This window comes from Camelus bactrianus, chromosome 9, assembly GCF_048773025.1.
Source record: "Camelus bactrianus isolate YW-2024 breed Bactrian camel chromosome 9, ASM4877302v1, whole genome shotgun sequence".
Taxonomy (NCBI): Eukaryota; Metazoa; Chordata; class Mammalia; order Artiodactyla; family Camelidae; genus Camelus; species Camelus bactrianus.
The window spans coordinates 43,542,591-43,555,904 of NC_133547.1; the positions used below are offsets into that span (position 1 = coordinate 43,542,591).

At 33.4% G+C, this 13,314-nt stretch overlaps 1 protein-coding gene across 1 annotated transcript in view; it reads right to left on the reverse strand.

Annotated features, from left to right (window-relative positions):
- Nucleotides 1-13,314, reverse strand: part of RSBN1 (round spermatid basic protein 1) — a 40,519-nt gene that overhangs the window by 24,691 nt on the left and 2,514 nt on the right. The window contains exon 2 of the mRNA XM_010968471.3: nt 3,750-4,423. Within this exon, the coding sequence (XP_010966773.3) occupies nt 3,750-4,423 (674 nt within the window). The remainder of the gene's footprint in view (nt 1-3,749; nt 4,424-13,314) is intronic.

Sequence of the window (13,314 nt, forward strand, 5' to 3'; positions counted from 1 at the left end):
TTCCTTCTACTTCTCTTTCTTTTTGTTCTCTTTCCATGTTCCTCATACATACAGGTGCATCACAGAATTCCATCCTTAGCTTCATTTCTTCCACTTCTAACGCTGTGCCTGGATCATCCATATGCTAATGGTCCAACTTCTGCATCTCAGGCCTAGACATGTCTCCCAATCTTAGATCCACATATTTCACTACCTAACAGACATTTCTGTTCATCTTCACAAGTATCTCAACATAAAACATCTCAAACAATTCATCAACACCTTACACCCTTAGAAACCAACTTTTTGAACCCTGTATCAACTCTGTGATCAGCACAGCCATCCATCCATTTGTCCAAACCACATTTTAAGACTCTATCCTTCTCACTCACCAAGTGCAATTAATCCCAACTTCTAATTATTTCTCAAATTTCATTCCTTCCTTTCTAGTGTCAATATCAGTTTAGACATGGATCATTTCTGATCTGGTTATCATAGTTAACCAGTCTTGCTTCCAATTTCATTTTCCTCAATTCCACCCTTCACACTACTGTGTAATCTTTGTGAACATAACTTGATAGCACTCCCCTATTAAAATTCACCAGTGATTCCCCATTCATTACCTTTGGGAAAAAGTACTAACTTTTGTTTTAATCACATCATACAAAGGTCCTCACAACTTTGATTTTGTCTACCCCTCTGGTGATAACTCCCACCACCCCTTAACAGTCAGCATGTACTCTTGCCATGTCAAGAATCTGCAGCTTCTGAAAAGTTCCACATTCTTTAATGTCTTCATGTGTTTGCATAGGCTATTTTTCCCTTTGCTTAAAGTGTTAGTATTAGGCTAAGTACCAATCTTCTTTCAAGACTCTACTCAAGCATCACACGCTTTAAAATGCCTTTTCTAATCACTTCACATCTCCCCCCAGTTAGGGAACACCACAAACTATGCTCCATTATAAGGTTTTCCCTATGCATACCTCCATTCTAGTACTTATCAAACTGTATTACAATTGCTGGTTTATTCATCTCTTCCACTAAATTGAGCTCATCAATTAATCCTTTTCAGAACAGAATGTGCAGTACATGGTACGTTCTCAATAAATGTTTGCTGAATAAACTATCTTGAAATATAGTCATGAAGCAGGGAATGTACAGCTCAGTGGTAGAGCACGCGCTTAGCATGCATGAGGTCCTGGGTTCGATCCCCAGTACCTCCATTAAGAAAGAATGAAAGAAAGGAAGGAAGGAAGGAAGGAAGGAAGTCAGTCAGTCATGAATAATTATCATGGCTACCTATTTAAACTATAAATAACTTCCATTAGCTGTATCTCTAAGGTAATAAAAAATTTACTTCACTTCATTTATAGGCTGCACAGAACTTCATATGACTTCACAAAACACTGAAGTCCAAAACACCTAGGGTATTCATTTAATTCCCAACAATCTAAAGGTATCTGTAAAAACTATTAGAAAGGCATTCTGAATACTGTGTTAAACTGAGATATTTTAATTTCACTGACTAAAACGTTTAGACAAATAAAAGCACTAGTCCCTCCTCCAAATGTAAAAGGAAGGAAGGAGTATAGTAAAATGATGCACCTATTATTCAAGTGACGTAAGTGTGCACAGTGACTACTTCCACTTACTAGCTACATGACCTTGCATAACAATGAACATCTCCAAACCTCAGTTTCTTCGATGGAAAACAGATAAAACTGCTTACCTACCCCACAGATTATTTCAAATATTAAGATATGAATGTGAAAGCATTTCTATAAACTATGAAGTGCCAAACAAATCTGAACTACTGTGTTAGCTTCCATCCCATCATGTGTCAAAGTTTTACAGTTGCAAATTTATAGTTTCGTTGGCTACTTCAACCTCCCTTGCCCACCCCGTATGTCTGAATGACTGAAATGACTGAAAATTCATAAATAAAATTAAGTTCCAGGATCACCAGAGCACAAGACTTACTGAATAGTCCTCAATATTCTTATGTGGTTGAAGTGATTAATGATTTCCAAGTTAGTAATAATTTGATGCATTCTTATAAAGTCGTTATTTCATAAATCTCCAAGTAAATCTCAAGGTAAGTTGTTGGTACAGTCATTTAAATTTCAGCTCCATTTAAAAAATTAATTGGAGGACAAAAATCAGCAGGGAATATTTAGAGACATTTCCTTCTATTAACTATTCAGTCTGGGTACTGTCTATTGATATATAAGCTTGATCCACTAGAGACTAATACGAAAGTTAAAAAGTCATCATTACAAAACCAAGACTTTTTTCACCCAAATTTCTGGCTTATTTCTCAGATATGCTTGCTGTTCTATCTATTAGAAGAGAAAATTTGCTGCATTTTCCTAAACTAAAAAAGTGACAGAGCACATTAATTCTGCTCTCAGCAATATCTTTCTTTGTTAAAGAGGGACTTAGGATGATTATGGACTAAATTAAAAGAACTGTTTTCAGTCCCTTTTGCAATATTTATAAAAATAGGATTCCTTAACCTTCAAAGGGCAAAACTCCTCTTTTAAAAAAAAAAGAAAAAGGAAAAACAAAATCTACTACAAAAGTCAGCACTTCGGTACCTGATTGTGGTAACAAGGCCAAAATCCAAGACGAAGCCCTTTATTGCACATGGTGTTCCAACGTCTTGGGCAGCCCCATCTTGCGACCTCTCCAGATTGGCTGCTCCTGCTCTCTCTACTGCAGAGAGAACTTCAATTAGAGAAATTCTGAAGCTTATAAATCTAAACTGGATGCTCCCCTCATTGGAGGCAAGGATGGTAAGGATCACTAAAAAGATTCAAGTTAAAGAAGGTTTCATATAAACCTAAGTGGCTTGAAACCACTATAATACAGGCAGCTGAGAGTCTTATTATGTAACAGTCTATTTACCTAAAAAAAAAATCTTAAGGAAAAGAATGGCAGCAAATTATTAGATAATCCAAAAAAAAAGAGGTTATATAATCATAAATCTCTAAAAAGTTAAATATTCTCACTAAACCTGTGCAGAATTTATATCTATAATACAAATTTACAGCTGACCATTCATGTATTCATAATCCTTATGAGAAAAGCAAGCAAGAAAAAAAATAGGATACATTATCAACTTTTTATGCCCTAAAATAACTTCATTGAAAAAACTGGTTAAAAAGGAAGGAGAGGTTTCCCTGCTGACTTAAGCCTAGCTGCCCAAGCAAAGCTTCAGAAAATGCCTTCACCTACAACAGTGCATAGGCAGAAGGAGCAGAGTCTATGGCCGTCTTCCTAGTGACACTTCCAAGTCACATAAATGGGGTATGTTTCTGGGATAGACTGCCAACAAGTTACTGAAAGAGAAACAGAAACAGCAAAAACCTGACAAATAAACAGGCCAATGTCCTCGTATGTTTTATTATGACATAAAAGGTAAGTTTTAACTAAAGTTGCCTTGATGCTACCAGATCTAAATCACATCCTCCATACTAACATTACCCGATTTGTGAAAAACTCTATCGGTTTCCAAGCTGGTTTTCCAAAGACTTGTAAAGACATTTAACACATTTCTTAGATCAAGCAAGTAACAATTCACATCCCAAAGAACTTCAGCAATTAGAATTTTTCAATTAGAGGTATAAACAAACAATATGAACCACCTTCACCACCATGAATTTTTATCAAAAGTGTACTGTTATGTGTTAAGCAACAGAACGAGGTTAATACTTTTGAGATACTGTAACCTGTATTTACTAAATAATTTAACAATGATTTTACCTTACCTGAGTGTGAAAATTTGAAATGGTGGTTGTTTCAATATCTTTCTTGCCCAGAATTTCCATTTTCACTGGAGTGTTCGGGAAATTAAAAGCAAAGTAGTCCAAGAAGTCTGGGAGATAAGCGGCCGCTCCATGCACTATTGCTAAAGCATAGTAAGCAGCATTTTTCTCATTTTCACTGAATGTCAAAGCAAGAAACTCCTCAGAAAATCTCTCCATCTCCATTGGAGACAAAAATGAGAGTTCATCCATGTAAGCATGAAGGACAAGAGCACCACCATTGGACTGGTGTTCCTCATGAATGAAGCTGCTAAATTTAGTACCTGTTTTTAAGAAATTTCTACGAATAGAATGCTCCTGGTGAGTCATAAAAGGTGTTTGTACTCCCTGGGGTACCCGGTATTCTTGCATGCCCAAATTTAATCGACACAGCTGTTCATCTTTCAGATACCTGAAGGACTCCTTATTAACACCTGAAGTGCTATTTATTTGTCCTTGGGTGAGGATTTCCTTACTGATGCGGGTCAGGCCAGCACAGACGGTTTGTACTTCCTTATTGTACATTTTAAGGCGTCGTCCTCGCATATCTTCTCGGTGTTTCTTTTTCTTTTTCTTCTTTATTTTCTTCAAGACAAAATCATCAGCTCTCTGGGTTTTACCATTTTCATCTGGTGTTTCTGGCCACAATAATTAAAAAGAAGTTAGTTGCTAGGCCTAGTGTCAACATACAAGCTTCTTAAGGTACTTGATCTCAAACTAAATAGCTTATTCTCAGCTTCTCTGAATTTGTCATTATAATTTATATGTTTGTAAAATGAATGAGATAAAGATCTTAAAACACAAAAATATTCTCGGTTGAATATTATGATAAAAAGTAGGTAATGCAAAGGTAAGCATATAACTTAATATGACTTGCAATCTAAACTAAAGGTAATATCCAGATCATTTCACATATGCCATACTGTATGGAATAGCTATTCAAAAACCACTGTAAAATCTAAATTGAAGTTCATCATATTATCCTATTTGTCTACAAATTACTGTGATTCATTTAGACAAAGCAAACAAAGACAAAATAAGACACCATTCTGCCTACCTAACTGGCAAGATTTTTGGGGGTGAGGCATTCTTATATACTATCATTAGAAATATAAACTGGGTACAACCTTCATGGAGGACAATCTGGTTCCCCCGAAAATGGATATATGCACCAAAGCCTTGAAAATATTTTTAATTCTTAGACCCATAAATTCCACCCCCAAGTAAAAACTACGCAAGAAAATAACTAAGAAAGGATAAAGACATCCATGACAGTGTTATTTATGGAATCCTCTAAATGTCTAACATCAGGATTTGATTAAACTCTGGTACTTACATTCTGATAAAATCCTACCCAGCCATTATAAATTATATTATAGATGAAAAGAACTGACAAATTACAAGGTTACAAAAATGCTTATATTGTCACGCTTCCAGAAAGCCTTCTCTAACAACTCTTCCCAACCCAATTGGACAGCTACTCCTCCTATGTGCCTCCTTAACACTATACTTCCCCTATTACAGAACTTACCACATTCTGTGTTATTACACATTTAATTTTCCACCTTTTCTCTAGACTACAAGCAATCTAAGTTCAGAGATATGTATCTTACCTTTCTTTCCAAAGCATCTAACACGTGTATAATCTGATTCCATTTTGATAATATTAAATATTCATTCATTCAAACATTTATTAAGTATCTACTACATCCCAGGGACACTTCTGAGCACTAGAAATACAGTGTTGACAGAGACAGACATGATCCCTATTCTCTTGGACCTTACAATCTCACTGGACTAGAAAGAGAAAGTTATCAGTACGCTACTCTAAATGCTGGGGAAGTTCTCTTTGGGAGGTGACATTTAGGCTGAGTCCTAAATAATAAACAGGCCAGGCATATTTTCTAGGGAAAATATTCTAGAGGAAAGCAAAGAACCTAAAGAGAAAAAAGTATGACTGATCTATATGTATTTTTTATATATACATCACAGAAAAATATCTGGAGAAATACACACCAAGGTATTAATGTAGGCTATCTAGGCTGGTAGGATTATAAATGTCTAGGTTTCCTCTTTTTTGCGTACCTGTATTTTCTAATTTCTGCAAGAAACATATATTACTTTTATAATTTAAAAAATATTTTTTAATTTTTAAAGGATTATCATGGGTTGATAAACCCAAAATAGAATAGCATCTTTACTAGTTGGAAAATAGTCTTGGCAAGAAATCTTTAGGATTAAATATCAGGTATAGTCCTGACCAACCTTCCAGCTTGGTGTGGTATTTACTGTATAGAATTTGTCTACTCAAAAATAGTGTTTCTGATATGATTCAAGTAATTCAGTATTAAGACAGATATTCTAATTAATTCTATCACATCTGAAGATAATAAGTTCAATAAATTCTACAGTAAAGAATTTACTTGGTATAATATGTAAATATATGACAACTGCAATACTCTATACAAAATCATTCCAAATCACCGGATAATCACAATCGTTACAAAACCTTCTAAAGAAAGTATTTAAAAGTACAAGTCAAAGACTTTGAAGTGTACAGATACCAAATGATTTTCATTCTGTTTAATATTTGCTTTTAAACAACAAAAAGAAAACCCTTCATTTGCAGGCATCAAGTATGATTAAACTGAGATCATACACCAAAATATAATATAATTAGATTGTTTAAAGTGGCAGAAAAAGCAATCTTTTACTTTATATATAACTAAAGCTTTGAGAATTCCTTAAAATACTTAGTGAAAGTCATTTATATTTCTTACCAAATAAAATTCATCTAAATACTCTTTCCAGATATCAAATTGGTAATTTGGGCAATTCTCCCAACCAACTAAATGTTAATGCCATTAAATATAAAGGTTAGACCAATTTTAAAACAGTCATCTAATTACCCTCTGCTGAACGTTTTGGCAATTTTGCAGGTAAAAAAAAAGAAAAAATTCCTCTGAATAGACTCTGTTAATTTAAGCTTCAGAGAAGGTATTTGGTATGCAGAAGATGAATTGTGACCTAGATCTGCCACTGAAATTAACACCAAGAAGGAGCTGCCTTGATTGTAACACGTTTTCTATATTACTATCCGCTTACCAATGGTATTTCTATCATGGCCAAGTCTCTGTGGGTTTTATTCCAAAACTCATTTATATGAGAACCATTCAATTAGTGCAACATAGCCCAACTCAAAAAAAAAAAACCCACTGTACAAGGAAACGAAAAGGACCTTAAATTGATTGTAATCTCGTATTTCAGCATAAAAGTTTAAAACAGAATAGATTTCAGTCTCCTCACTAATCCTATTTCCTGAATTTTGATTCTTAACTAAGGCTGAGACAAAGAAAGCTCGACTTTATTTACAGAGAAATTTGAGACTGTATCATATTAGCCGGTGAATTTCCATGAATAATCACAATTTATTTCTGAACTATTGTGGAAGCAACTAACTGAGAACGGTATACATATACAAAGTTGTTAAAGATTATTACAGTAACTCATTATTGCTTCAAGAGGATGATACCAAGGTTGTCTTGCCTTGAATTAAAAATGTCAATTAAAAGTCAATGTCTTTGCAATAAATGTATCAAATCAATGTATTGTATCCCTTAAACTTACACAATGTTATAGGTCAATTATATATCTATTTAAAAAAAAAAATCAATGTCTTCACAATCTTTCCACTTCTAGTTGAGCGATTTTAGCTTTCCAGAGAACATATTCAGGAAGTAGTATTTTGAGTATTTCCCTATAGTACAAAAGTTAATATTAAGTGACAACAGTTCTTTTACAGAAAAAGAGCCAAGATTCATTGTATCTATGATTAAGGAAAGCTTTCACATATCAAACTGTGAAATTAAATATAAAAGGGAGTATGTCATTCTACAGAAGAAGACACAAACATCTTAGAGACAAACTGCTGGCTGTCTTAAAAAAGGCCATTATAACTATAGATTAATACATGACATTATCAATAAAATCCTCTACGTGCTTATATCATTAATATTATCAACCATTAAATAGTACCATTAATTTAACAACACTATTGAAAGCTTTCATTAATGCAAAAAAATTACCTTTCCACATTACAAAACTTAAATTCATAACACCATTTTTATGACTGAATTATAGCTTAGAACTTAAAAATACATAGTATCCTCAATTCCAAAAAATCATGGTGGATAAGCAAAAGCAAAATTACGATTTTTTTTAAATATTTCATTAATCATAATAAAGAAAAAAGTTTAGCTAAAGTTCTATTTTCTGAAAATAAATTCTTTCTGAAAATAAATTCTTTTCTGAAAATAAAGTTCTTCCAGCTCCACAGAAAAGCCTGACTAAAAAGGAAAAATAAAAAGCTGCAGATTTTGAAGGCCATCATTTTAGTACATCATTGTATGCTTAAAACACTGCCTTACTTTACCTGCCACCCCTCAAATTATGGTGTTTAAAAGTGACTGGCTGCACTGTCCTATCACTTCCTAGCAGTACTAACTTTTGCAAGTTAACTTCTTTGTATCTTGTTTCTTATTGGTAAAATGGGGGAAAGTAACAGTATTTCCTCATAAAATCAGTTTGCAGAGGAAATGAAACAAAGCTTATAAAGTACTTAGAATAGTCCCAGAACATGACAAATTATACATGTTAACTACTATTATTACTCCAAAATAGCTGAATTGTAGAGACAGTAGATATGCTATTTAAGAGCAAGTGTTTTACAGTTAGACCTAGGTTAATGTTCCAGCTCCACTGCTTACTAAGGCCTCTGGGCAAGCTCATAAATCTCCCTAAACTTCAATTTTATCATCTACAATGTTACTAATACTAGTATCTATTTCACAGAATTATTGTAAGAATTAAATGAGACAATGAATATAAGGCCCTCATTGACACACAGTAAGTCCTCCCTTACCATCTTTATCATTTTCATAATGATATTTGATAACCTTCCTTGAAATAACTGTCAATAACTCTGGTATATCAAAACTAGAGCTAGAGATGATCAACTTAGAGTACAATGTGGTGTACCACAAGAAAATCACCTAAAATGGGGAGAAAAAAATATCTGAAAGAGAAAACTACTATTCACCAAGTGTCTGCTAGGGATCACCTATGTTATCTCACTTTAATTTTCAAACAAACCAGTAAAGTACACTTATAAATCCTTTTTATGGAGAAGAAAACAAGCTTGAAATAAGATGTTACTTATATTAGGTCACAAAGGTAGTAGATGACAATCTAGATTCAAACTCTCACCTGTCTGACTCCAAAACTGTTCCAATACACTACACTATATTCTCTTCCTTTCTGCCTTCTCTATCTTCTCCTCTGCAGCACTGCTCTTAGATGATCAACTAAAATCGTCCAGTTACAACAAAAGACTTGAAGTGGCTTGAAGAAACCTCCAATAAAGGAAGCATCACTACATTCAACAAATATGTTATTGAGTGCCAATTACATGATAATTCTGCATAATCACAGAATATTATTTAGATTCTGCAAAAAAAGTCCTTAAAGGCTTTTTTGCTTCCCTCTAAGTGGATAAAGAAAAACATCAGTCCCTGAATGTGTTGATCTGATAAATGAGGTTATCTGTTTATTCCAGTTCTCTACATAACCCCCAAGTAATTCCCCATGCCTATCACCAAAAACAATCAGCTGTTTCTGGATTAAAATTCCTGCTAATAGTTTTTTGACATCACAGAAAATTTCAATTAGTTTGTGTGACTTGGGGAGTTTCCCTGTAATAGCAGTTTTCCCTGGTCAAAAACGAAAAAAAGTGAGAAGGGAAGGTTGACTCACAAGAATACACAAGAGCAATCCTATCATTTAACGACACTGAAGAAGAGAGCTACAGGGATCAACTCCTCCTTTCCTTTTAAAAAATTATTAAAATACTATTAAAATTGTACATTTATTAGCCAAAAATAACTAAAAAGAAGCATAATTTATTTTGATGGGTTTTTTCTTTTAAGGAAGTTTGTTTCCTCTAGGCTTTATTATGAGCAAGAAGAACAGAAAAAAATTAAGATTTCAAAAGACATAGGTAACTATCATTTAATTAAGACTCAAGCCTATTGTTTACAAGAAACAAAAAATATTTTAAATCTCTTTATTAACAATGTATATGTGCTTAGTGGAAAGTGAAAAGCCAACTAGACAAGGCAAAAAAACTGGGTTCTAGATTCAGTTCTATCACGTACTAACTGGAAAATTTGAAGTGTGACACTTCACCTCTTTGAAAATAACTTACCTTCCATTTTATATATGAAGCAAGTTTACCTTTGCATTTACAGATTAAATTTTTTTTCAACTATTTATGAGCAACTCCAAATGTCTGGAATCTGAAATTCATAATTAGCCTATACAAGAATTTGGATTGTGTACTGTTGGGCTCTGTGCAGTAACATGTTTCTTAACTGAATGATCTATCTCAGAGGTCAACAAACTTTTTCTATAAAGAGCCAGACAGTAAGCTTTGCAGGCCATATGGTCTGTCTCAACTACTCACTCTACTGCTGTAGTGTGAAAACTCCCACAGACAATACATTTCAATGAATAAAGTGGTGTCCCAATAAAACTTTATTTCTGGATACTGAACTTGAATTTCAAATGATGTTCAAGTGTCATGGGGTTTTCCCAACCATTTAAAATGTAAAAACCATTCTTAGCTCACAGGTCATATGAAAATAGGCAATGAAACTGATTTCAGACAAAGGTACAAAAGCAATTCAATAGAGGAAAAACAGTCTTTTCAACAAAAAATGCTGAAGCAATTGGGTATCATAGAAAAAAAAAAAAAAAAAAAGAAAGAATCTTGACCTAAACCTCACACATTATACAAAATTAACTCAAGTGGATCAGAGATTCAAACATTAAAGTTAAAATTATAAAACTTTTGCGAAAACAACAGAAAATCTTTGGGACTTAGGTCATGGGACCTTAGACATGACACCAAAAGCACAATCCATAAAAGCAATCAATAAATTGGACTTTATCCTTTAAGAGGATGGAAAGACAAACAATAGAGTGGGAGAAAATATTTGCAAACCATTATTCTGATAAAGGATATACATATCTGTAATATATAAAGAATTCTCAAAACTCAATAGTAAAAAAACAATTCAATTAAAAAATGGGCAAAAGACATAAAGAGACATTTTACTGATGAGACTATATGGACAGCAAATAATGGCATAAAAAGAGGTTAAATATCACTAGCCACTGGGAAATGAAACTTAGGTCCATGATTAGGTATCATTACATATCTATTAAAACAGATAAAATAAAAATAGTAACAATACCAGATACTGGCAAGGATATGGAGAAAGTGGATCTCTCATACGTTGCTGGTGGGAATGTAAAATGGTACAGATATTCCAGAAAATAGTTTGGCAATACCTTCCATAAAAAAAAAATAAAAATAAAAAAAAAAACCCAAAAAACCCCTAAACATACATTTAACATATGACCCAGCAATTGCATTCCCAGAGAAATGAAAACTTATGTTCATACAAAAACCTGAACATGAATGTTCACAAAAGCTTTATTCATAATGGCCAATTTGGAAACAACCAAAATGTCCTTCAACAGATGACCAGTTAAACTATGGTATATCTATACCACAGAACACTACTCAGCAATGAAAAAGAGTGAGCTATTGATATACACAACTTGAACAGATCTCAAGGACGTGCTGAGTGGAAAAAAATCTCAAAAGTTCACATACCATATTATTCCATTTATGTAACATTCTCAAAATGACAAAATTATAGAGCTGGAGAACAAATTAGTGGTTTCTAAGGGTTGCGGAAGGTGGGGAAACAAAGGAAGTTCTAAGATTACAAAGGGATAGCACAAGGGGGAATCTTTGTGGTGACAGAACAGTTGTGTTTCTTGATTGCAACAGTGGTTAAACTAATCTACAGGTGTTAAAATGGCACAAAACTATACACACACCATTGCACCAATATCAGTTTTCTGGTGTTGACATTATACAACAGTTATGTAAGATGTAACCTTTGGAGGAAACTAGTAAAGGGTAAAGACCTCCCTGCACTATTTGCAATTTCCTGTGAATATATAATTATCTCAAAATAAAAAGTCAAAATAGTTTCTGAAAATCTAAGGAAAAGAGAAGGGAAGACATAGTTCTGTAAATAACAAGGATCCAACCATTCTCCTTATTAATCTTAGAGTTGTTTCAAGGCCCAAGCATGATAAAGTAACAAAAAGCAGTTTTAACAGTGCCTAATAAGAAATTTTTTTAAATTAAAAAAGTAGTGCTTAATAACAACTAGACATTGTTTTACATGCTTTCCACATATTGTCTCATTTAATCCACATGACAATCTGACAAAAGAAACATCACAACCCCATTTTACAGACAGAAAAACTAAAACTGAGAGAGATTAAAGTAATTTACCCATGGTCATGCCATAATCGGTAGAGCCACGATTTTTTTAAATTCCAGAGGCACGCCTCCAGCATACCACTGTAACAAGTATAAAGAGACTGAGTGGAAAAACAAAAGGTATCTATTGAAGTGTATGCAAAAGCCTGTATTAAACAAGGTTAAACCAGTTTACTTTCTGTAAGGTTCTCAGAACTTTTAAAATGCCAATGTATGCCATGTATCTAGAAGGCTACTGTATACATTTTTTCCCCAATGTATTTGGTCAGGGAACCTTTCCCCCCAGAATATATAATCTAACAATCTCTCATTCAAAAGTCAAAATGTTTAATCTAGACTTATTGTTGGGATCATTTCACAATGTGTGCAAATATTGAACCATTTTGTACACTTAAAAACTGATATAAAGTTATGTGTCAATTATATCTCAATTTCTTTAAAAGTTAAAACGTTTAAATGACCTAATCTTCACCCACTTTCCATCTTCACATATTGGCAAACTACAAATGCTTGGAGCTGTACTGTCCAATGTGGTAGCCAAAAGGAACTATCTAATTATGAATTAATTAGAATTAAGTAAAATTAAAAATTCAGTTCCTCAGTCACACTAGCCACATTTCAAGTCTTGAAAATATTTGTTTCAAGGGCCACATATGACTAATGGCTACCGTACTGGACAACACATTTATAGAAAATATTTCCATCATCAGAGAAAATTCTGTCAGGCAGCACCTGGGTTAAAGGTTTGTTTCTATTTGGTTTTGGTTTTTTTTTTTGTTGTTTTTAAAGGAAATAAAAATACTTATTTTGAATATAAAAGCTGATTTTGTAATGTAACATGGCACAACAGAATTCAAGTTTTTTTACAGATTTGGACCACCTCTTATTTTGTGTACGTGTGACCCAAATAACACCCATCAGAGCAAAACTTCATTAAATTGAACTGTTATAATAGCTCTATGAATAATGCACAAGAAAAAGTTAATCTATGATTATTATAAATACATATGTTTAAGTCACTAGATGAATTTCTGCCAAAAGAATCAACAAGACAGAAAACCCTTCAGACCTTGTTACTTAACACTACGTTGCAATATCCTTTTTTTT